Source organism: Corvus kubaryi, unplaced genomic scaffold (assembly GCF_017639235.1).
Source record: "Corvus kubaryi isolate FWS band 111438036 unplaced genomic scaffold, C.kubaryi_AGA036_p1.0 133, whole genome shotgun sequence".
Classification (NCBI taxonomy): domain Eukaryota; kingdom Metazoa; phylum Chordata; class Aves; order Passeriformes; family Corvidae; genus Corvus; species Corvus kubaryi.
The window spans coordinates 666,138-688,735 of record NW_024580667.1 but is presented as its reverse complement, the minus strand read 5'-3'; the positions used below and the strand labels follow the sequence as shown (position 1 = coordinate 688,735).

General features: G+C 43.3%; 1 protein-coding gene across 1 annotated transcript in view; it reads right to left on the bottom strand.

Moving 5' to 3' along the window:
- Positions 1-293: 293 nt before the first annotated feature.
- The window catches only part of PCP4 (Purkinje cell protein 4), a 48,319-nt gene continuing 26,014 nt past the window's right edge, over positions 294-22,598 (bottom strand). The window contains exon 3 of the mRNA XM_042033370.1: positions 294-1,092. Coding sequence (XP_041889304.1) covers positions 965-1,092 — 128 coding nt within the window. The 3' untranslated portion in view covers positions 294-964. The remainder of the gene's footprint in view (positions 1,093-22,598) is intronic.

The window sequence follows — 22,598 nt, the reverse complement described above, 5'->3', positions numbered from 1 at the left end:
TGCCACCACTCACTTCCCAATTTAGGACACATCGCTGTAGCTGCTTTTTGTTGATCCAAAGCTGGGCTAACACAGTGATAAAGGGGCTCACAGTTGAATACAGAACAGGGCAAATGGGCACAGGAAGCCTGTTAGGATTTACTCCTCAAATATGGAAAATAATATGGAAATAGACAGATGGCACAGAAATAGTTGCTGATTATGCAGAGGACTGAAAAAATGCATCCATAAACAGAGTTTAGATGGTCAGTTTCTATTTTTACAGACAAAAATCAATCCCAAACTTCCAAAGGTGTTTTGTGTCTGGTTTATTATTTTCTTTCCATAACAGTCAATGTGGTCCAAGATCTCTGAATGTTATCATGCAAAGAGGAAGGACAATTTCCCCACTCAAACCACCTTATTGACACTCTTGCAAGACAGAGATAAACCACTCCCTGCTTCCTACACCCATCATGCCAGCTTCTGTCTGCAACTTTTTCTTTTTTTTTTTAACTTTCAGCTCATTACGAGAAAGTAGTTTGATTTTCACATTTTGCTGGCAGCTGGAATTCTCCAAATGAGGGAAGCAGGGCTGAGATGCATCTATCTCATCCCTCAGCAAAAAATCCCTGCAACATACGGTGCTGTTATGACTCCGAGCTTTACATGGAGAGGGAAACAGGCATCTGGGCTGAGTTCATTTGTAATGCTGCACTTGCTGGATTAATATGGAAAGACAGATGAAGGCAGACACTTTAATTACTTCACCCTAACTTTTTATTACAACATCAAGTAAAATGGTGAGTTACAGAGGATAATGGGCGTGAAACATCTGGGATGAAGTCGCACACAAGCTCATGGGTTGTTATCTGCCAATGGGGTTTTAAATATTGATAATTTCTGTACATGCATCTTTGTGTTATTTCTGATATTCTTGATAAATCATCTCAGGATTACTTTGTTTTACGCTGTGAGGTAGCTACTAGGACTGGGACCCCGCTTTTTTCTTCTGGAATTTTCTGAACTGGGACTGTATCGCCACGGCCGCCCGCTCTGTCTCTGGCGCGTCCATGTCTATGTCAAACTCCTCTTGGACCTTCTTTTGCCCATCTGCTCAAAAGAAACAGAACAAAAACATCAGCAGGTTTTTCAGACAGGGATAATCACTGGACAGCACAGGTGGAAAATTCTGTTTCTTCATAGACACAGCCATGTCAACAGGGAGCAGATTCAGGGAAAAAACCTGGGACAAGTTTCATCAAACCCCTCCCAGTGATGGAATTTGTGACAGACTGTGGGGAGCTGGGCACTAAGGAGTGGCATCCCAAGGCTGCTCAGCACTCATCCAGCATCTGGGCAAGTGCCCCCCAGCCCAGGGAGCCAACGGTGAGGGATGGAAGGACTCTTCTGTGCCACCCTGCAGGGAGAACTTAAAGGACTTTTCCAACTTAAATGATTCGATGATTCTGTGTTTCCTCTAAAAAAAAAGGCAGCTTAAAATATTTTAAAGTAGAGGGATTAAGACCCTGTTCTTATCACACCTCCAACATGAGAGGAAGAATACTTCCTAAGATACTTCCTAAGGCTAATTTCCATCCTTCTCACTCGCTTCCTGCCTCATCCCTTCCAACACACTCCGCTCTTCCTCTTTGAATCATTTATGTCCAATCTCCCCAGCACTGCACTGCTTCCCTCACTTCTCTCCAGGCCCTGCTGTTGTCTTTCATCCTCAATCCTTGGCTCTCTGCCTTCCTTTATTCCCAGGCCTCAGCTTTCCCTTCAGCTGCATTCAGCCTCCACGTGGACAACCCAGCTGACTGCTGAATTTTCCTTCACCCACCTACAAGTTAAAAGTGCAGGCCTGGGAAAATTCCTGCCCTTGTTGCAAAGATAACCCTAAACTGCCTGGACTGAGTTAGTGGGGACACACATTTACCCCACTAACCTCATCACAGCACCGAGTTTTTCACCATAACCTTGTTTGTTAAACTCACTTCTGTAACTGTTGTGTCCCAGCCTGCAGTGAGCGTCACTCCAGGAGTCTGCAGGGAGCTCTACTTAACAGCAGCTGGGGGAATCCACCCATTTTGAACCACTTTGCTTTTAATTCTTGACATTAATACCGCCAGGATGCTCATCCCCAAGTACTGTTCATGCAAATAAAGGCAACACTTTCCATGTATTATTAAAATGAAAAGAAACTTAACCCCCATTGTCTCTGTCCTTCACAGCAGAGAACAGGGATGCCATTCCATGACTTCAGCATGAGTCTTGCAGTAGTTCTTGCTTGTGCTTCTTGCTCTTACTCAGAACTTAACTTTTGTGTTCATTTCCCATGGACCACTCTAAACTGAGCAAATATTTAAAGGGAAGGTTTTGCAATATTCCATATTGATTTAACTACAACCAAATAAATGCAGCTATGCTAACGTAAGAGAAATGTTCACTTAATATTTTGTTTTACTTAGAAGAACATTGAAGAAGAAAGATGAATGGAAGAAGAAAGAGAAAATCTTGATGAGAAGAACAGCTTGAGAGCTCACCAAAAGTTTGATTATACAAGCTAATGAAAAGCTAAGCTATCAAAACAAAGATTTTTGTGGAAGGCAATCAATCCATTAAACTTTATGTCATTAAATCACGGAATCATGTCATTAAATCCAAGAATCTGCACGGTTTGTGTAACTATTCAAGCAATACAACCACCCTAAGTACAGAAATACAATTGTAGTTGATTTTCCGTGGGGAAAGGGACGTGAAGGTTGGAAGTGACACAGCCAAGGAGAAATCTGAATGGATTTTGATTTGGTATTTATGGGTTAAAGGCAACCTAACAGCAAAAGTGGAGTCTATCCATTGATTTCAGTGTATTAATTACTGTCCTTTGGAAATGCCAGTTGGGAAAACCAGATGGGTGGATGAATAGACACAATTGGGTTTGTACCTCTTGATGAAATCTGGCTTGTACAGCTCATTTCCTATTACAGCCAAGTTTTAGCACTATCTTAACTTGCAACAGTGACTCAGCAATCTCACGTTAAGACTTAAGAAAATGCAGCATTTAGAGTAATTTGTCTCTAGAATTTCCAGGTCACCTTAATTTTTGCTTGATGGCATCATCACTGCCTTAAAATCAACTGTAATACAATAATTTACAATTATCTTAAGGTTTGACTTTTACTTTTTTTGACCCATTCTTGTTGAGAGATCAAAACCAAAATTCCATGCGAACTCTTTCTATATTCCTATTTTCCTATCACCACAGAGAAATGGTAGGATGAGAAGTTTTCAGCCATGACAGACTTGTAATTAAGAAATTAGAAGTGTTCAAAAGGTCCAAGACATTTACATGAATAATGAAGAAATTCAGCATTAGCAGATGGTATGGAAATATAATGATTACACGTATATGCATAATATAAATTATAAAACAAAACATGTGGAATCTATATATAATGTAATAGACATACCTGTATCATTTTCTTTCTCCCTATGTCCATATTTCACTTTTTTTATACATGTATGGTTCATCCACATGTGAATACATAGAGAATATATATTTATATATATATATAATTGCATAGACATATTTGCTTAAAGAGTTGAAGTCCTATGTTAAACTGAAAAGAGCTGGATTGGGTATTTCCCCAATTTTGGGAGTGGATTTTCTTGGAGTCCTCCCCAAACCATTTTCTGTTGATACCTGTCATAATACAGATACTTTAACAGATGGATTTTCAATCTGGAGAGAAAATTCAGTGGGGTGTCAGCTCGGGCTTTGTCTAAGGGAGAAAGATTTTAGTTTTTACCTGATTTTAGCTCTCCTAAAAACAGCCCAGTGATTTAAAAAGTATCACACCCTGCAAACTACATGATTTTACTGGTTAGGAGCAGGAGCTCCAACTCCCTCGTGACAGGGGAGACAAAACCAGGTGATCTTTAAGGTCCCTTCCAACCCACACCATTCTACAATTCCATGAATTAAGAATTAACCAATTAATTACTATGAAAAGCCAGCCTGGGCTCAGGACCTGCAGAGACCAGAAATCACCTCACTGCACTGATAAAAGAACTAAAAGCCTTTTTGCACCTTTCCTGCTCCATATCCACCCATGCCACAGTAACTTTTACCTGTCAGTAGTTGTTCAAGTATCTCTAGTGTACAGGCTGTTGGATTTGAATCCTCAAATCATTCAATTTCTGCAGAGAGCTGAAAGCAAGCCCGTAGAAATGTCCCTCTTTCATGCCCTGTCTCCCACTCCTGGTTTTCCTTTAGCTCAGAAATGGTCTGAAAACCCAGGAAATTCTGGCTCTCAGCAGGCCAGAGCACAGGTTATACTCCTGGACTTGCTGTTTTCATTCCTGCTGGCAGGGGCCAACCATTCTGATAATAAATAACCTTTTTCCAAGCTACCTTTATGTACTAATAAAGGTGGATCAGGATTCCCTCCCCATCCTCAGTCACACACAACCTTTTGTTGATATTTTCACTTTTTAAAATACATGAAGATTCCTTCCACATGGATATCTGAGGATCCCTGCACTACACCCACCCACATGAGGAAACTAGGGAAAACAAAACTGGTGTCAGTAGACTTAAACTCACAAGCTTCTCATGATTTTACAGGATTCAGAGATGGTTGATAAGCCCTGGCCTGCACTTTCTGCTTTCTGAAGGGATCTGGTTTCATTAGCACCATAATAAATAACCCCCCTAACCTTTCCCACTAAACTCAGCTATTTCAAGGCTTTTCTTGAAAGATTTCTTCACACATTGCTGGACTCCCACTCTTCTGAACACACCCTGACAAACAAGGGGAGTGAGTGCATGTCCCTGCTGAGTTCTGGTCACTGCCAACAGCGGAGGTGAACAATCCCATACCAACAGCTGTAGGCCATAACAAAAGGCTACATTATCCCATGAGTTTTCCAAAATCACCTAACATGGACGGGCTCTGGCGCCAACTGAGGCAAATCTGATCAGTGATGGGACAAATCTTGGAGCACAATATCAACTGCTTGCTGACAAGGGACACCCCAGACCCCAGCGCCATTACACTGCAGGGCTGAAGTCGGAGACAATTTGCAGGGTACGGGTTTTCCCTCACCACAGGCAGCACTCATCCCAGCAGGAGAGCCTGAAACAGCAACTAATGAGCTGCTTTCCAAGTCTACCATCATTATGCACTGTTGCAACTGAAAAAAGATCTGTGTATTCCCTTTCCAGATGAAACAGCATCAGAATGCTGTCTCCATGATCTGCCTACAGCACCTCGTGACCCATGGCAAACACTGGATGGATAATGAAGCTGAAGGAAAACAATAAAAACTTACACACCAATCTACCCATCAAACTCTGAAGAAATGTGGTGCAAATATAATTATTCACAAATGTGCCTCCAGCTATTTCTTTCATTTACTTTTCAACTATAAAGTAAAATGAATTGTGACAATGCTGGGAAAAGGAAACACTGCTTATTCCATATGGGCCAAAAGTCTAAAGCAGTCTTTTGTGACATTTGAACACAGCCTAAACAGACTAGTCCTTCCCAAAACTGCTCAGGGAAGGAAAAAGGTTAGCAGGGTGGAAAAGGGGACTCAGTCTTTATTCTCAGAAATTCCCCATCTTCCAGATGAAACAGAAATTGCTCATCACATTCTGGAAAACCATTCAGCATGAAAAATGGCATGAGCTGAAGGCTCTAACTGGCATTTCCTGTCTCAGGTGCCATCCTCTGCCCCTGCTCACCTGGCTCACATCGAACAGGAATTATGGGACCAGACTGAAGATGGAATACACTTATAAAAATACTGCATTTTTCAGGGGCTAAACTGCAGCGTTTGGGGAGATTAAATGGAGTGTGGGACAGAATCACAGTGCCCTGTAACAGGCCAGAAGCGGTATTTTGCCTCAGGCAGGATCATTACCTCCCACTGCTCCCAAGATTTTTCAAGCTGTGACAATCTTTACGCTGCCGCTCGGATCCCAAGCTATTACACCAGCCTGTCCAGTGAGGCAGAACAGCCCCGAAATAAAGAGGACCAAACTGGGCAGGAATCACATGGATGTTGACATCCATGTGGAGCATTATCTTTATGTGATGGGAAGAGTCATTTTATCTGACCAGAGTCCACAGAGCAACCAGCCAGCTCGAGAAAACATATGGATGCTCAGAGGTGTGGAGGCCACACTCAACTCCTCACAAGCAATAGTTTTAAAACTTCTATGTTGATGTTGGCCATTCCTCCCCTCTGTATCTAATTGAGGGTGAGGAAGTAAAAGACTTGTTTTCTAGGGGAGTTACAGAATCACAGAATGGCCTGGGTTGGAAGAGGCCTTAAGAGGACATCCAGTTCCATCCTACCACAGGCAGGGATACCTTCCACTACAGCAGGTTTCTCCAAGCCACATCCAGCCCGGCCTTGGACACTGCCAGGGATCCAGGGGCAGCCACAGCTGCTCTGGGCACCCTGTGCCGGGGTCTCACTGTGCTCACAGTAAAGAATTTCTTCTAATATCTAAACTAAACCTACTCTCTATCAGTTTGAAACCATTACCCCTTGTACTTGTAAATAATCTCTCTCTTCCCAGCTCCTTCAGGCCCTGCAAGGCCACACTGAGCTCAGCCCAAAGCTTCTCCTCTCCAGGCTGAACAATCCCAGCTCTCGCAGCCTTTCCTCCCAGCAGAGCTGCTCCATCCCTCTGCTCATCCTGGTGCCTCCTCTGGCCTCTCTCCAGCAGCTCCACGTCCTCCCTGTGCTGGAGGCAGCAGAACCCCACCACCCTCCTGTCAGGGACTTGTGCAGAGCCACAAGGTCCCCCCTGAGCCTCCTCTGCTCCAGCCTGAGCCCCTTTCCCAGCTCCCTCAGCCGCTCCTGGGGCTCCAGCCCCTTCCCAGCTCCCTTCCCTGCCCTGGACACGCTCCAGCCCCTCCAGGGCTCTCCTGCAGGAGCCAGAACTGGGCACAGCCCTCGAGGGGCCTCTCAGTGCCCAGCACAGAGGGACAATCCCTGCCCTGCTCCTGCTGGACACACAATTCCTGATCCAGCCCAGGGGCCATCAGCCTTCTTAGCCACCAACACTCAGCTTCTTCATTAATAAGCACAAAATTTTTCTCTAATTAGATTAGGAACAACAATAATTTTTCTTCCTGCTCATTAGAAGTGCTGCAGGGTGAGATGCTCGTTTTGTGACAAGGACTCCATCCCTACAGCTGTTCTCGTTTTGTCACTCCAAAATAAACCCAGACATTCCAGGGCCACCTTCCAGAGTCCAAGGCTCCCTGTTCTGTCAGGAGAGATGCACTCGATGGTGGGGAATTACAGCTTTCCACAAGGCGTTTTTGGTTTCAGTTATTTGAAGGTAGAAGATGCTGGGGAAATGGAAAGTCCAAACGGGAACCATCTCTGAAACAGAAAAGCAACCCCTGGAGCTCAGCAGTCTCCTGAGACTTCAAAAGCTCCGTGTGGAAAAAAATAAAGGTTATCATTAATGATAAGACTAAATGTAACAGCTGTTTTTATCTGAACTACACCAACTGGCCCCAGAATATCACTCAAAGCAAGCCAGGAATAATTAATATCATTTGATTCAACTGTAAATTACAATTTGGTATAAAGAACATAACCTTATTAGGCAACCAGAATCTTTTATTTTTCAAATTGACCTTTACTTTTGGAATATGGTGTTGCTATCTCGAACTCGAAAAATTAGTTTTGCTGTAGAAAATAATGGTTGTTCTTCTATAATTTTAAAAATGTTATTTCAGCATGAGGCTTTTGAAATGTCTGATTAATCTTTTTTTTTCCCTAGTTGTAATAATGTTTGAGAACAGGAATATTATTTCTGACACAAGATAAACGAAGTAGCACAAAAAATATGTACATTGGGGTAACATAATGGAACAGAAAGGAATAGCAATAAAATTCAGTTTACAGAAATTGCATTCTCCAGTAGACTGTAGCCAACTACAGATGAATAGATTTTGCTCAACAATTAATATAGAGACAAATATTGTTTTTCCTTAAATGCTAATATTATTTAAGCAATCATTCCTCATCTTCAAAATAATTAATGGATCACTGCCAGCCTTTTGAAATGGTTTACAAACATGTAACTGATGCATAGGTAGGTACATAACTCATGGGAGGTATTCTGGGAATGAAACTAATTCACACTGCCACTTGGAGATCAAACTTTCTGGAGTTTAACTGGGAACCTAGCAAATAAAAATGGCCATTTCAGCTCTATCATCTCATCTCTTACCAGCTAAAGCTGCGTCTGAGAAGTGCTAAACTGGCAAATTCAGTGGGAGCCTCTGGGAGCTGAAAGGAAATGGTGCTGGGGATCAAGTGCTGGCACTGTCACAGAATCTCAGTGTCCTGAGTTGGAAGGGACCCACAAGGACCATCGAGTCCAGCTCCTGCCAGGTCCCTCTGTCCCTGCAGAACGATGCCCCACCAGCAGGGATAACACACCCAGCCCTAGCCCAGCCTCTCCCCCAGGTCAGGATGCCAAGCTCCTCCTCACAAATTCAGCCCAGAGTTATGGGAGTCTCATTCTGCAGCTGCCCATGATCCCCAACGCCCCAGCCAAGTTTTAAATGGGAACTGTTACGACACAGTTTTAATTTCCTCTGCCATTTCCAATTCTCATTTCCCCAGTTAAACACTGTGCCTTTAACCAGCTTTGCTGTGGAAGGAGCTGCATTTCAGCAATGCATGAAGCAAGCTGCCCTCCTGACTCGCTTCTCGACTGCTTGATTAATATATGATCAGTTATTTCCCTATTATGGTAGCATCCAGGCACTCCCAGCCCGAGCTGGGAGCCCTAATGTGGTTACAAATGCAGAACAATAAATTCTTTCCCCTCCACCACCCCTCAGTGCTCTGACCTTTGCAAAAGTGTCTTCAGCAATAACGTTTAAAATAACAACGGGAGAACTTCCTCAGGGCTACCTCGACACCAGCACATTATCCGAGGCCCCAGCACAGCTCAGACATCATCCACAGCTTCCCTAAATATGTGAGAGTCGGTGCAGCCACGGGCACGGCTGGGATTGTTCCAGACAGACTCTGCCGAGGGACTGTGGTGGCAGAGTGTGGGACCCCTGGGGTGTTGAGGGAAAGAGAGTTTAGCCCTTTTGATTCAAGCCATGCTGCACCACTTTGCATCAAAACCATATAAAAGGCTCTAAACCCATTTTGTTTTCCAACAGACATGCTTGCCCCCAGCACTTCCAAACATTTTGCTGCTCCAGACTGCAAGGGAACTGCCTCAAAATGAGTTGGCACTCGCTGTTAATTGTGGGATGACGGACGGTACCTGAGAGCACTCACCAGGAAAACACGAAACAGAGGATTTTACCTTCCAGTGTGGCACTGTCTCCCTTGGCTTTGCTTTCCAGGGATGCTCCCTCACCCCACCACCCCCCTAAAGAGCAGCTGGGGAAGAAGCTCGGAGAAGTGGCAGCGATCACAACATGCCTCACAGGAGTGGCAGGAAAGGGGGATCAAATCCGTGCCTGACAAAGTGAAAAGAGCTGGGGAAGGTGGCACGGGTTACAGAGCAAAGCCTGTCAGTCACAAAAAGGAGAGGAGTCAATCAAAAGCACCGTGATATGGAGTCATAAGATGTTTTTTTCCACACACAAAAAAGAGCAAGACTTTGCCCTGCTCATCTTCAAAGTGGAAAATAAGGGCATTTTCTTGGAGTCACTGGATACCAGCAGATCTGTTAGCAACTAATGAGAGCCTATTTTAAGTTTACAGGGTAATTTTAATAAAAACGGTTATATGAGCACTTGGAAAGTCACAGTGAGAAAACACTCTCCTCTTGTAAAATCCATCACAGGTTTTAATTACAAACGACTAAATCCCACACTCACAGGTGCAGAGCATAAGGTACAGGAACTGAGCTTTACCATTCAATATCACATTCTTAAGCAAAGGAGTTATTATAGAAGAAATTGTTCCTTGGGAGGGTGGTGAGGCCCTGGCACAGGGTGCCCAGAGAAGCTGTGGCTGCCCCATCCCTGGAAGTGTCCAAGGCCGGGTTGGACGGGGCTTGGAGCAACCTGGGACAGTGGATGTTTCCTTCCTATGGAAGAGGTGGTTGGAACGAGATGAGCTGGAAGAACCCTTCCAATCCAAGCCACTCTATGATTCTATTTCAGTATCTCCTAAGCCTTGTAAATATTATCAGTATGAAGCACTCACTTTACTGCACAGATTAAGAGCAAGAAACAAACAACATTAATAATGGCCAAACAGTGCAGCTTTTATTTGCACAACCATGGGCATTGCTCTGTGCTGTGATAGGATAGTTAATTTAGCACAATTACATCCCCAAAAAAAGCCACTGCTTTAATACATGCACCATGTTTTTTTGACATCTTGTACTACCTGCCAGTTTGGGAATGTTTGTGGAGGCAGCCGGGCAATTATTGTGTAGAAGTGGAGCTTGTGAGGTTAAGAATGCCCAAGGAAGTATTTGGAGTCCTTTAGTGACAGAACAGAATTGTCACAGGGTAAAACCAGGCTAGGATGAACAAACCTGCTCTAAGACGTTCTTTTGTTTGGCAAAAGAAAGTTTGTCACCCCTCCATAACACCAAATTCATCCCTTCAGGAGAGCCCTAGAGATGTGATGGATATAAAACGCAGGCTTCTGAAGCAGCTCCAAGGTAGTTCGCCCTGAGCAAAGACCAGGATACTCTAAAGGAAATCAATTTACCATGAAACTTGGCCTGCCAGTGGGTCTCACATGCTCCTGCATCACTTGGCTTTGTAACTTCTGCTCCAGCATCCACAAGTTCAGCCAGAGTGCTGCATAGATTTGGTCTGACCAGAAGTCTTACTGAATGTTCCACAGAATGAAATTTTCTCACAAAAGGTACGGAATTTTAACATCTCTGACTCCTGAAAGCAGTCACCCAGCTGTAGTTTTCCACCGTAAAGCAAAGAAAACCTGTTGCAGGAGGGTTGGTTCTAGGAAATTTCCACTGCTTTTTTTTGCTTGGGCTGTTACCCGAACAGAATCATTAATTTGAGTTTACCGTGTCTCCACGGAACGCAAAAAGCCACATTCTGTGTTTATTTCCCCTGCAGGCTGGCTTGCTTAACTTTCTTAGGAAGAGAGGAGGGGCTCCTCAGGAGAATGTAGGATAACACTGAAACAGCAGCACTGGGAAGATAAATTAAGATCCAGTGGCAATGTGACTCTGAAAGAGGATGAGAAGGAATTATATGCTGGAGGGTATTGTCAGTGTGCTCCAGGCTGTCTTGCCCAAGAGCCACTCAGCCATGTTACGTGTTCTGCAGAAGCTCATTAAGCCAAATATTTCAAAACCAGATTCTAGGTAAAAAGCTCTGGCCAATTCCTAAGGCAAAAAAAAAAATTTCTTAATCTAACTTAGAATCATAAAATCATTTAGTTTGGAAAAGATCTTTAAGATCATCAAGTCCAGCTGTAAAGGAAGCCAAACTCGCAGGTGTTTAGAAAGACACCAATGGAGCAAAGCAAGGACTCCAAGGGTGCAATTCCAACATTAGTGGACAGCACAAATCTCACCCTTGAATCCCCTTCCTATACTGCTTAGTTCTCTATTAGTTATAAAGGCAGCTCAGAGGGACTGGTTCAGATGTAGATATTGTTCTTTAAGTGAGTTACATTGCCTGAGCCTGAGTGGTGCCTGAACTACACATTGTAGAATTTCAGATGAACACACTTATCTGCTAGTTCATGAGAAATTCTTTCTCATCAAATGAATTATTTAGCCCTTCTGAAAGGTACTACACTGAAACTGCAGCAGCTAAGAAATCTTGTTTGCTCCGAGAAGGAAGAAAAGAAAATAAAGGTAGGCACACCTTCTCACACAATTCCATCTGTGTGCTCTGATCCCATGGGATGGAGAGGGAGAGAACGGCTCACCTTCAGTAGAGGGTCAAAATGAACATTTGTTCCCTCTGCTGAGATGGCCAGGGAAGCTGCCAGTTGTGCAGCTGATCTGGATCCTCTCACGTTCCCTCAGGAGCTGACTGAACAGTGTGCATACATTTTTCTTTTTATAGAAATATAGCTGAACAGACAAAAAAAACTGTATCAGCACCTCTCGCTCTCCTTTCAATTTAATTCAAAGATAGTGAATTTTTGTGTACACTGTGTGCCTTTAAGTGCACATCAATAAGATTCCTTATACACCTCTAATAAGGGATTACAGTTAACACCAAGACAAGCAATATCAAATGCTTCATGTGAACAAGCAGCCAAATGACAGTTTCTGTGAGAACTGTAATTGAATTCACCAGCTACTGCAAACACCAAACCTCTGCTCTGCTATTTAGCTAAGAACGAGCCAGGTGATGGCTGCTGCCATCCTGAAGAGTGGAGGTGCTCCGAGGAACCTTGCTGCACCCAGCATGTGACAGAGGCAACCAAAACAGGGCTGAGAATGCAGGAAGAATAAAATGTGTGAGTCAGATGTGCTGGGTGTCCATGTGTAGAAGATAAGAACCCTTTAAAAGGTATTTCCATGATTCTTGTGGCTGGTCCAAGCCAAGGAACACTGACATGAGACTGGAATCTGCACGCAGAGCTCAGAAAAACAAAGTGACCACCTCCTAGTGCAGGTCCCCAATGTGGTGCACTCAACAGAGAATTCAGATTTTACAGCACCATTACACACAAAAGTTACTGCTTCATCATTCCTTAATGGAAGAAATACAACCCCACCACACATCCTTGACATGTTTTTTTTCTCTCCCCTCCCCTACTGTGGAAACTGATGCTGAGGTGGACATGACTATTGGCTCTGAGGCACAACTGGAGCACAGCTCTGCTCTCCCACTGATTTCCTCTCCCAGAGTAATAGAAAAGACCTTACTGTCACATAGGACAATTTACTGTTTAGCATAAGGGAGTAAAACATGGCAGTGAATAGATCCTATAAAAGAGGGGGGAATGAATCCAGAAGGGCAAGGCGTCCTTCTGAGCAGCTTGTTCATTACTTAGAGGCAGTTACTGTACTGGGAGGCTAAAGCCTGGAATTCTAACAAGTCAATACCAAAGCTCAGTGGGATTTCTTGTCCCTGCCTGTAGCCTCTGTATTTATTGAGTGACGACTGATGGTTGTAGGGTAATATAATTTTCCAAGCCTTTCCAAAGCAGCGAAGATAATGAGCAAGGTCGGGCTCCAAAGCCACTACACAGTACTTCAAATCCTGCTTCTGCATTTTTTTTTCCTCTTTCCCCCATCTCATAAGAAAATAAAATTCCAAACCTTCTAGGTCCTAGGCACTGACTCAGCAACATCCTCTTTTGAACTGGATGCCATTTCAGATAAAGGGTGGAGGGGTTGTTCTCCCCTAAGAGTGCAGCCCTGACAAGCATTTGACAAGCAGCTGACTAATGTGTAGATCATTAAGGCTGGCTTGCAGTGGGCTTATTCTCAGGTGTGTAGCAAGGAGGAGTATCCACCTTTTTATAGCCTGTGTATTGATTATTCACACCCACACACCTTTTTATTTTTTTTAATGTGGGTAAAAGCAAGCATGCTTTTCCAATAAAGCCCCTGCGAAGGGAGAAAGCAGGTCCATATTCTGAGCTCTTTCACTACATCAGGAGGTTATGGAGCAGGGAAGTGAAAATGCTCTCATTATCCTGACAGATGGTGCACTTAACAAACCCACACAGAACGCTGAGGACACAAAGAAGGTTGTACGTGCTGGAAGCGGGTGCATTTCCGAGCTGCCAGCCAAGTGGTGCTTGTGAGGTACCACACTGGCCCTCCAGCCTCGCTGCCTTCCAGTCCTCAGAGCTGGAACAAATCCCTTTTATCACCTGGAGCATTCCCTGACTCCCATCCTGCAACATCTTAAAGGAAGCTCAGAAAGTGTCCTCTGTAAGTTCAATTTTTTTTTTTTTTTTAATGTAAAAACATGTTAAGGCAAAACAAAACAAAAAGCAAGCTTTATTAATATGAGCTGTCTAGAAGAAAAGGAGGGTTCCTATTCATGTTATCTTGCTTTTCACCTCACTAAGTTTTCATCTGGTGCCTTTTAACAATGGCTATTTAAAATCAGTTTTATCCAGAGGGGTGGCCATTGATTTAGGTAAGTGCTGCAATTGCAATTAGAAAGTTATTAAACCCAGTGCCAGATAGACTAATTGACATGAAAATCTAACCAAGGCTGGGGGATAAAGGTTTCCCTCCTGCTTCAGCTGTAAGTTTATTGCATGCATAAAGCTATCTTAAAAGAACATTCAGGCTGCAAAGCTGAACATGAGAAAGTAAATAAATGACAAAATGAACCGATACCATTAGGCAAAATTAACTGAATCACTGAGTGGACAACTTTAATTTTTGACATTGAAACTTTCATGGTCTTAGGAGTGCAGTGTTTCCTAGATTTAAAGCAAAAAAAAAAGGTATTTTGATACAACATATGGACACCCACATGGCTCCTCAGCACGGCTGCCTGGAACTGTTAAATCCAACACCAGTTTTAATGGAGTAACAGGCAGAGGCGGGAGGCTGCTGTCCTGTTCCTGAATCAGCAGGAAAGGGAATGACTTGCAGATTTTTTGGGTGGGATTCATAAAGCTGATGGGAAGGGAACAATCAGAAAACTCTGATGCCTTCAGATGTGGTGGCTACTCCTGTTCCATCTCCTCTGTCCCAGCTCAGGGCCAGCTCCAGCTCTCCCCCAGCCAAGACGGTCACCACGGCTGCCAGCAGACCTCAACAATGCTGTGTCTTTATTTTGCTACCCCTGCTCCCCAAAACTGCACCAGGACATTCCCTAACCTCAAAATTCCAGCCCAGCCCCTTCCCACACCAGCTGACTCCTGCTCTCCTCCAGTTCTCACATGCCTGCTCATATTCCTCCCTCCCCATCCCAGCTTCCATCCCATAAGTTTCAAATCCTGCCTAATCCTCTGTGGTTCCAGCTTCCTGATGAGACCTACTGAACTCCTTTGTCATTCCATCCTTTGACCTCCCCGCTCCAGCTTCTGGGACCCTCTGCTTCCAAGGAAGGAGGCACATTTTTTCCTAAGCAATTGTGATGTTTTAGGAGCACAGAAAAGGCACGACCCTTCAGCTCCTGGCCAAAGCATCGCTGAATGTAGCAGCAATTAAGGAAAACAATCATTTCCTTAAGCCTTTCAAAGACAGTGTTGGTTTAATTGCTTTTGTGTTTACTATTTGGCTCAGTGATGTTGCGTTTTCATGGAAAAAAAAATAATTAACTGCTTCACTGAACTCACACAAACGTAAGGCTTGTCCTTCGAAACATTTATAACTTGGCCTCTATAACAAATAGAAAAGTCACATCCCAGATGACAAATCTTACATTTCTGTTCAAAATGACAAAGGCTCGAAGCAGTCAGACAAAAGGCCATCAGAAATTGTTTTTAATTTCTTGATGTGCTAACATTTTGCTCAAGCCTCATTTTTGGAAAGTACTAGAATGACTTTGCTGAACCCTTCCGAAATAATTCTGCTTGAGGCAAGCAATCAAAATAACAAATTTCAGCCCAAGCCATTGGATTTTGGCAAGGTTGTGTACAACTGAAAAGGGAGCTTTTAGCCAGCAGAGTTCAGCAGCTGTTAATCGGCCTTGCCACCAGTCCAGATTGCAATAAACAAAGTAAGTGCATATAATACCAGTGAAGGAATGTAAACTAAATGAAATAAAAGTTATGGATAGCTGGAAAATCGTTAAAAGGGATCAAAACCAGAGGGTGAATGTTACTCTGCTGGTGTTTTGAGAGTTGCCAATGATTTCTTGAAGATTTAAGCACAGGAAAAAAATTGAAAACAGTCGAGTCACTTAAAATGATTACATGGAAGACAAAAATTAATCTGAGTAGTCCTTTACACATTCTATGGTGAGGATTTCTCTCACATTTATCTCTGCTACTCATTTAAAAATTCTCTAGAAAACATTTTCCCTTGTGTGAATTTAAACCCTGACAGGCACCTTTTAAGGTCTGTCTGGATTTACAGACATGTCAGATTGTCAATAAAGCTGATCAGAAACAGCATCTGGGCTGACACACGCAGCTGGCCAACCTCAGATCATCTCTCCAGCCTGTATTTTCTGGTCTAGAGAGACCCATTCTTCCTCACCCTGTTTCTGAGGATTACAAGGACACGAGCTTACAAGCATCTAGAAGGACTAAACCTTTCATGCATTTCCTCTGCTTCAGGAAACACAAGCTGGGTCGGTGCAAGGAAGGACCTAAGTTGGGATTCACATCCCTCACCGCCTCCAAAGTGCTGGCATGTGCAGAATGCACAGGACACAGCACAGCCCACTCCCTGTTCCACTAAAACCCACCTAATTATCTTTACTGCTCAAATTTTAGATCTACACGTAAACAGAACCAATTATTTTTTTTTCTCCTCTTTTGTCAGGAAACCCAATTATTTATTTCCTTCCTTCCTTCCTTCCTTCCTTCCTTCCTTCCTTCCTTCCTTCCTTCCTTCCTTTCTTCCTTTCTTCCTTCCAAATTCCTTCCTTCCTTCCTTCCTAATTCCTTCCAAATTCCTTCCTTCCGAATTCCTTCCGAATTCCTTCCTTCCTTCCGAATTCCTTCCAAATTCCTTCCTTCCGAATTCCTTCCTCCCTCCCTTCCTTCCTCCCTCCCTTCTTCCCTTCCTTCCCAGAAAGAGAACAACTAAAAGCCTTCTTGTTTCTAATTCTGCTCCTTTAAAAACTGTTCTGTCTCTTACTTATGTTTCTCTTCTTTCAGGTGACTCCTCACCTGGCCCTTGTTTAAACCTAGTCTTGGTAATGTTTTGTGAGACTGGAGAAAAATGAAAAAGTTCAGCTGAGGGTCACCATGACCCCGAGTTAGAGCATTAGTCAGGAACCTTCTTTTTGGCAAATGAATATTTTTTACTAATGACCCAGACTGCAAGTTTTCCTGGGAAAATAGGAGGGAAAATTAGGCAGTTAGAGGGAGAAGCAGCACTCGACCCAGCTGTGCTGAGGAGACACAAAATTCTCGAGGGGGGGAGGAGAAAGAATGAGAGGTGAGACACAAGAAATGAGGGAGACAGGAAGAGAGGCAGAGAAGACCCTACTTGTGGAAAAAATGAAAGGAAAACCACAGGTTTTATGAAGAAAGTAAGAAATAACTAACTTGATCCATCGTGGAAGCCTGGCCTGCCTGGTAGGAAGGACCAGGAGTTTGGATTCACCCCGGAGCATCCCACTGCACCACTCCTTGTTGCTTGTGACAAGGAGTCACAGTGGCAGTAAAATATCAACTTATATGACTGGTTAAGACCTTCAATATCATGAGTGAATGTGTCTTGGGCCTTGAAAAAACCAGCAATAACCACTTCCAGAAGAGCTCTGCCAATGGGCACCGAGGATCTGAGTGTTTTCTAGTGCTTACCTTAATCTGTGCAGCCTCTCCTGACTAGCAAAAAGCAAAACTTCCTTTTTTTTAACCAAATCGATCAGTTTTTCTCCTGAAACATCTCAATGGTGGGGGCAGAACACCCTGCAGTTTTTTGAACTGCCTGGACTGAAAAGTCCACATTGCTTTTTGTTTTGTTTTGTTTTCTGGCATGCTTGGCCAAGCTTATCAAGTGTTTTGTCACATTCAGACAGCATCACTTACAACAACAAAAGGTATCTCTGACACCAGCAAAGGAGGCTGGCAGCTCTGGGCTGCATCACTCCCTATCTCAGCAATTACACTGAACTAAACAAAAGTAAACTCAGCCTTTTGCTGGCAGGCCAGAAACCCCACAAACACACAGCAGAAGAGAAGCAGCTGCTCTCTAACTCAGCTCAGGTTAATTGTTGGTTTTTCTACTCTGCAAGTTCAGTCAAGAAATTCAGCCTCAAATACGCATCACAGTACTACAGAGTCCTGCAGAAAACTACTTACAGCCACAGAAAATCACTGTGATGTCCACAGAGTTGTGGGAAGCTCAAAGGGTCAAATTCATGGTAGTTATAGAACATTTCCATGCCAAGTTTCAAGTACATTTGGATCTATTTATAGTTATAGAAATTTATAGAAAACAGTAACTTCTTAGTGGTCTCACATAGTACCCACTCAAAAAATAATGGCAGTTGTGGATGTGCTTATATTTAATTTCATTTAAACTTGAAACTTAGAACCGAACTGAGCTGGAATTACAAGCTCACACAAACAGATATGTGGGGAGAAACTACAAAGAAGCACTGGTATCCCTTGATGCAGCTTTCTTCACTGGCTTTTTTTGTGTCCATCATCTTCTACTGCAAGAAGAAAAAGAACAGTAAAAGGAAAGAAATAAGTATTCTAATACTAACCCAGTCTGGACTTCAGCCAGTCCACCATGTAATAGCAAAAATGCTAATGTTAGCTGCAGTAATCTTCTTAAGATGATGAATAGAGACCAAATAGCTACACTAATTCTGCTGCATCTGAGAACAGCTTCTAGACTCTGTTGTTCCCAAGGTTTGCCTGTGGCACAGGGAGGAATGGGGGGAATTGCCAAAAATTACATTTTCTTTTTGATGTTCTTCCATACTGGAATGGTTCTGAGCTGAGGGACCTCCAGAGGATGCCATCCCATGACTTAAGTCTTTTGCTCTTTATTTCTGTGGTCCCTCCTGTGAAAACCATAAATATTTAAACAAGAATTGTGACCCTTTTCTCTGGCACAGGGAAAAGCTTCAAAGAGGTCCAGCAGTCAGAGCAGACAACATCCACCAAACCTCCCACACCTGGTCTCGCTGGGAAAATGACACAGGAATATATGCTATTGTTTATGGATCATTAATCTCCAAACTTCTTCCCACTGGGGTCTAGAAAAGCCATTTCTTTCTCTTTAATTTGACAGAGGAAGGAATTTAAGCCAAAGAAGTTTGTCTGAGACGAGACCAAGTGGTGCTGATGGAGGGAATGATTGACTGGCAAAGCCCACGTCTTGCCCTCTGCTGACAGCATCCATCATCCTTTGACAGAAAAGATCCAAACCTACACTTCTTCCATTTGTCTTCTTACCTTCTTGGCTAAAATAAGCCAGGGATTCTTTTTCCCCCAGTTTCTCCACATCTTTGCCTGCCGGAGGCAGACCTCACATGAGAGACACAGAGCTCTCACCAGAGACATAGAGTTTTGTTGGGAACAGATTCACTGGAAAGGTCACCAAGAAATTTCTGCCAGTGACAAATACAGCTGCCTGCTTGATGAATACAATCATTAGGTGAGACCACAATGCACGTTTTCTGCTAGGAATTATTCTGCTGGCTGCTAGACCCAGAGGTGGCTGCTTCAGGACACCAAACAGCCTTGGATCCAGCTCTGTCTCAATGTCCTTCCCTCAGTGGGTTCTGTCCCCTGGTTATTTGAGGTGAAAAGAAGGAGGTTATCTGATCCTCACCTGTGCTGTATGACCCTGGATAAGCCAGGATGGGGGTTTATGTGCTCCCAACATTCCCCAGGATGGGCCCCAAATGCAACTGGAGGTTTGGAATATACACAGGTGTATCCACATCTTCCCTCAAAGGTACCACACCTGATAACCTACACTCAGCTCTGAAATCAAAGGCCACAAGAATAAACAATTCTTCAGGCTTAATTAATCTCACCTCTCCCATCCTTCTGTTTGGTTCTGTTACACAACAAAGGATGTAGCCCAGAATTTTCTCCGCAGCTAATCCCTGTTGCCCAGAATTATCTCCATGGCCAATCCCTGTTTCCTGTCAGACACCTGGGTCAGAAACTCTGCAGTGTCTGTAGGCCCTGTAAAATACATTTTAGGTGTCTGTCAGTAAACAGATCTTTAACTTAGATTAGGAGCTGCAGGGATAGTTACTGTTGGATCAGCACAGGCACATAATGAATTCCAAAATCCTGCAATAACGTGTTGTGTTCCTGGCTATTAGCCTGGGTTTTAATTAGTTTGAGCTAATGAATATATTTGTACATGTCCTTTTTTATTGGCAGCTTTTACAGGAGTAGCAAATTGGTCACTGTGGAGTGCCAGTGTTTCACTAAAACCTAAGGAATAATTAATGCTTTCTCCACCTAGAGTCAACCAGCAGTCTCAGGAGGTTTTAGGTATAAATTAGAATGAAAGATGAGATACTCAAAATACAGTTAGAGAACTCATTCATCAACGGTGATTAAATAATGTCACTGTGAGACCCTGGAGAAGTGCTGAGAGCTGATTTCCAGCTCTGGAATACCCACATCATCTCCCAGGAGCTGCCAGAGCACCCTGCCCTACTTTTTTTCCACTATGACTTTCAAAATGCCTTTTCCATATCCGGTGCTATCCAACTTTCTTCTGTTCTTGGAAATTCCTTCTTGGAAAGTATGTATTTTTCTCAGTCTTTCCTACTCATAACCCGCTGTGGGCTGGGGGAAAAAGGAACCAATACTAAGAGTGCTTGGCTAAAGCAAATGCTTCCATCAAATCCAGTATCCTGGCTAACAAAATCCTCAAGCCAGAAAATATTTGGATGTTTTCACATCCATATTTCCACTGAGAAAATGGCTGTGAGAGCTGGCATGAGGTGGTCAGGATAAGTCAAACCTGAATAAGGATAGAGCTGCTTGAGATGGATTTAAGGAGAAATTAAATGTCCAGGTCCAAACCAGACATTCTGAAATACCCTGCTGAGCATCCACTTAACTCCAGAGATAGACAAAGAATTATTTTGTTTATTATTTATTATATAATTTTTATTATTTTTAATGTTAGTATTACCCACAAATTCCTCAGCCATGAGAGAGCTAAGCAAATTAGAAGCCTAAATCAGATTAAGATCTATGAACACCAGGCTCTCCAGAGGAGCTCATTCTGGTAAGCACCACGTCACAAAAAAATACATTTTTCTCTGTTGAAAACAAACAGAGCTTTAGGTCTCTCACAGAGATGTGCACCCAGAGAGCCAGACATGAAGAATTTCACCCCAAACTTAGAGAGAGAGGCAGAGAACCCAAGACACGTGTGGGGCTGACTTTGAGACACCCCTCTCTTCCCTCGGACAGGCGACCTAAGCATTTTACATAAGGTCCTGAAATAATCTCTGAGCACGGGGACTGAAGGTGAAGTGTTGTGCTGGTTCCTGATGCAGCATCTAATTCCTTCCTGCAGCCCTGACTGCTTTTTGTTCTGGCCACCAGTTCAGCAAAGGAGCACATTTTCATCATGTCTGTAACACTCCTGCTGTTCTAAATTCTGGTGCCTGCTTACACAAGGGAGCCTGATAACACCAAATTACAAGCTAATTTTGGAGCATCGAGCTAAGTGCTGCAAGACAGCTGTGTGCTACAAATTAAAATCTTAAAAACCTTCAGAAAAAAAGCGAATGATTAATCATTTACCGAATTTCTAACGGAGGAACTCGTAAGTAGAAAAGTATTTTCATTCCATTTACAAACCCAAGTCAGAAGGAAACAAAAGCCTGTGGTGTGAAGTAAAGCAGGTCTGTGTACAGTCGTGTGTGTACAGTCAAAAAGAAAAGTGATGTTTCCACAACAGTAAATCCTGGTAACCACTGTTGGGCATTGATTGTGTTCCTCTTTCATTTTTCACTTCCACTAAATTAAAAAAACATGCTGCTGAGCTATATGCACCTCTTGTAGCCTTTTAATCATCTGTTGTTAGTGTCGGGGAACGTGGAGAGAGGAATCTCCAAGTTGTGCCAGTCTGCCCAGCTCCATGGATTCCCAATGTAAATATTCCATCTCCCACATCCCATTGACTCTGATCCTGACACACCCCAAACCATCCCTGATGATGCAGGGGCAGATTCATTTCAGAGGAAATTTTATAGGGTTATTGAGGGGCTGGCTTGAGCTGTGTCCTCCCTTTGGGTCACCACCAGCACCAAAGCAGAACTAAAGGCTCCTTCTCCCAGGAGAGCCCATTTTCCAGGCAGTGCACATTTGTGGCAGCCAGCCAGTTATGTGCCAGTCATGGAAAGAAGGCTCCTTCTCCCTGGTGCACAGTCAGGCAGCTCACTGATAATTACAGACTGATTTCCAGAAGAAATACGGCACTTGTCAAAGGCATCATTTCAATTCTGTCTTTCCTCATTAACACTTGATGGGAACTCCAGTGTATTTATGACTCATCCAAAAGGCAAAATCCACCAGCATCACCACAGCTTTATTTTCTTTCATTTAATTTGATTTTTTCTTCATTTCTAATCACTTTTTTTTTTTTTTCCCTTAATGATCTTGGCTGATTTTCCAGCCAGTTTCTCAGGAAGGAGATGGGCTACCACTACCTTTCAGGTGCTCAAATACCCACTTACTGAGACACCTCATGATGATTTCCTTGGGCTGCTCCTGATCTCAGCACTGCAGGAATGCTGCAGTTCTACTGACTTCTACCTCCTGCAAAGGAGCAGACTGTGAGGGACCATACAGAAATATATATAACTCCTATACATGTGTTCATCTCTCACATTTTTAGAAATGCAGCCGGATTTTTGGATGCACTCGGTTTGAGAACATCGCATCCACACAGGCACACAAGCTTCCCGAGCTGTGTGCAGGCACTGTGTGCAAAACAAAGGTCCCACAAATTAATCAAGTTGTTCTCCTAGCAAGCTGGAAAGTAAGAGGTGGACCAGGGCAAGAATTGT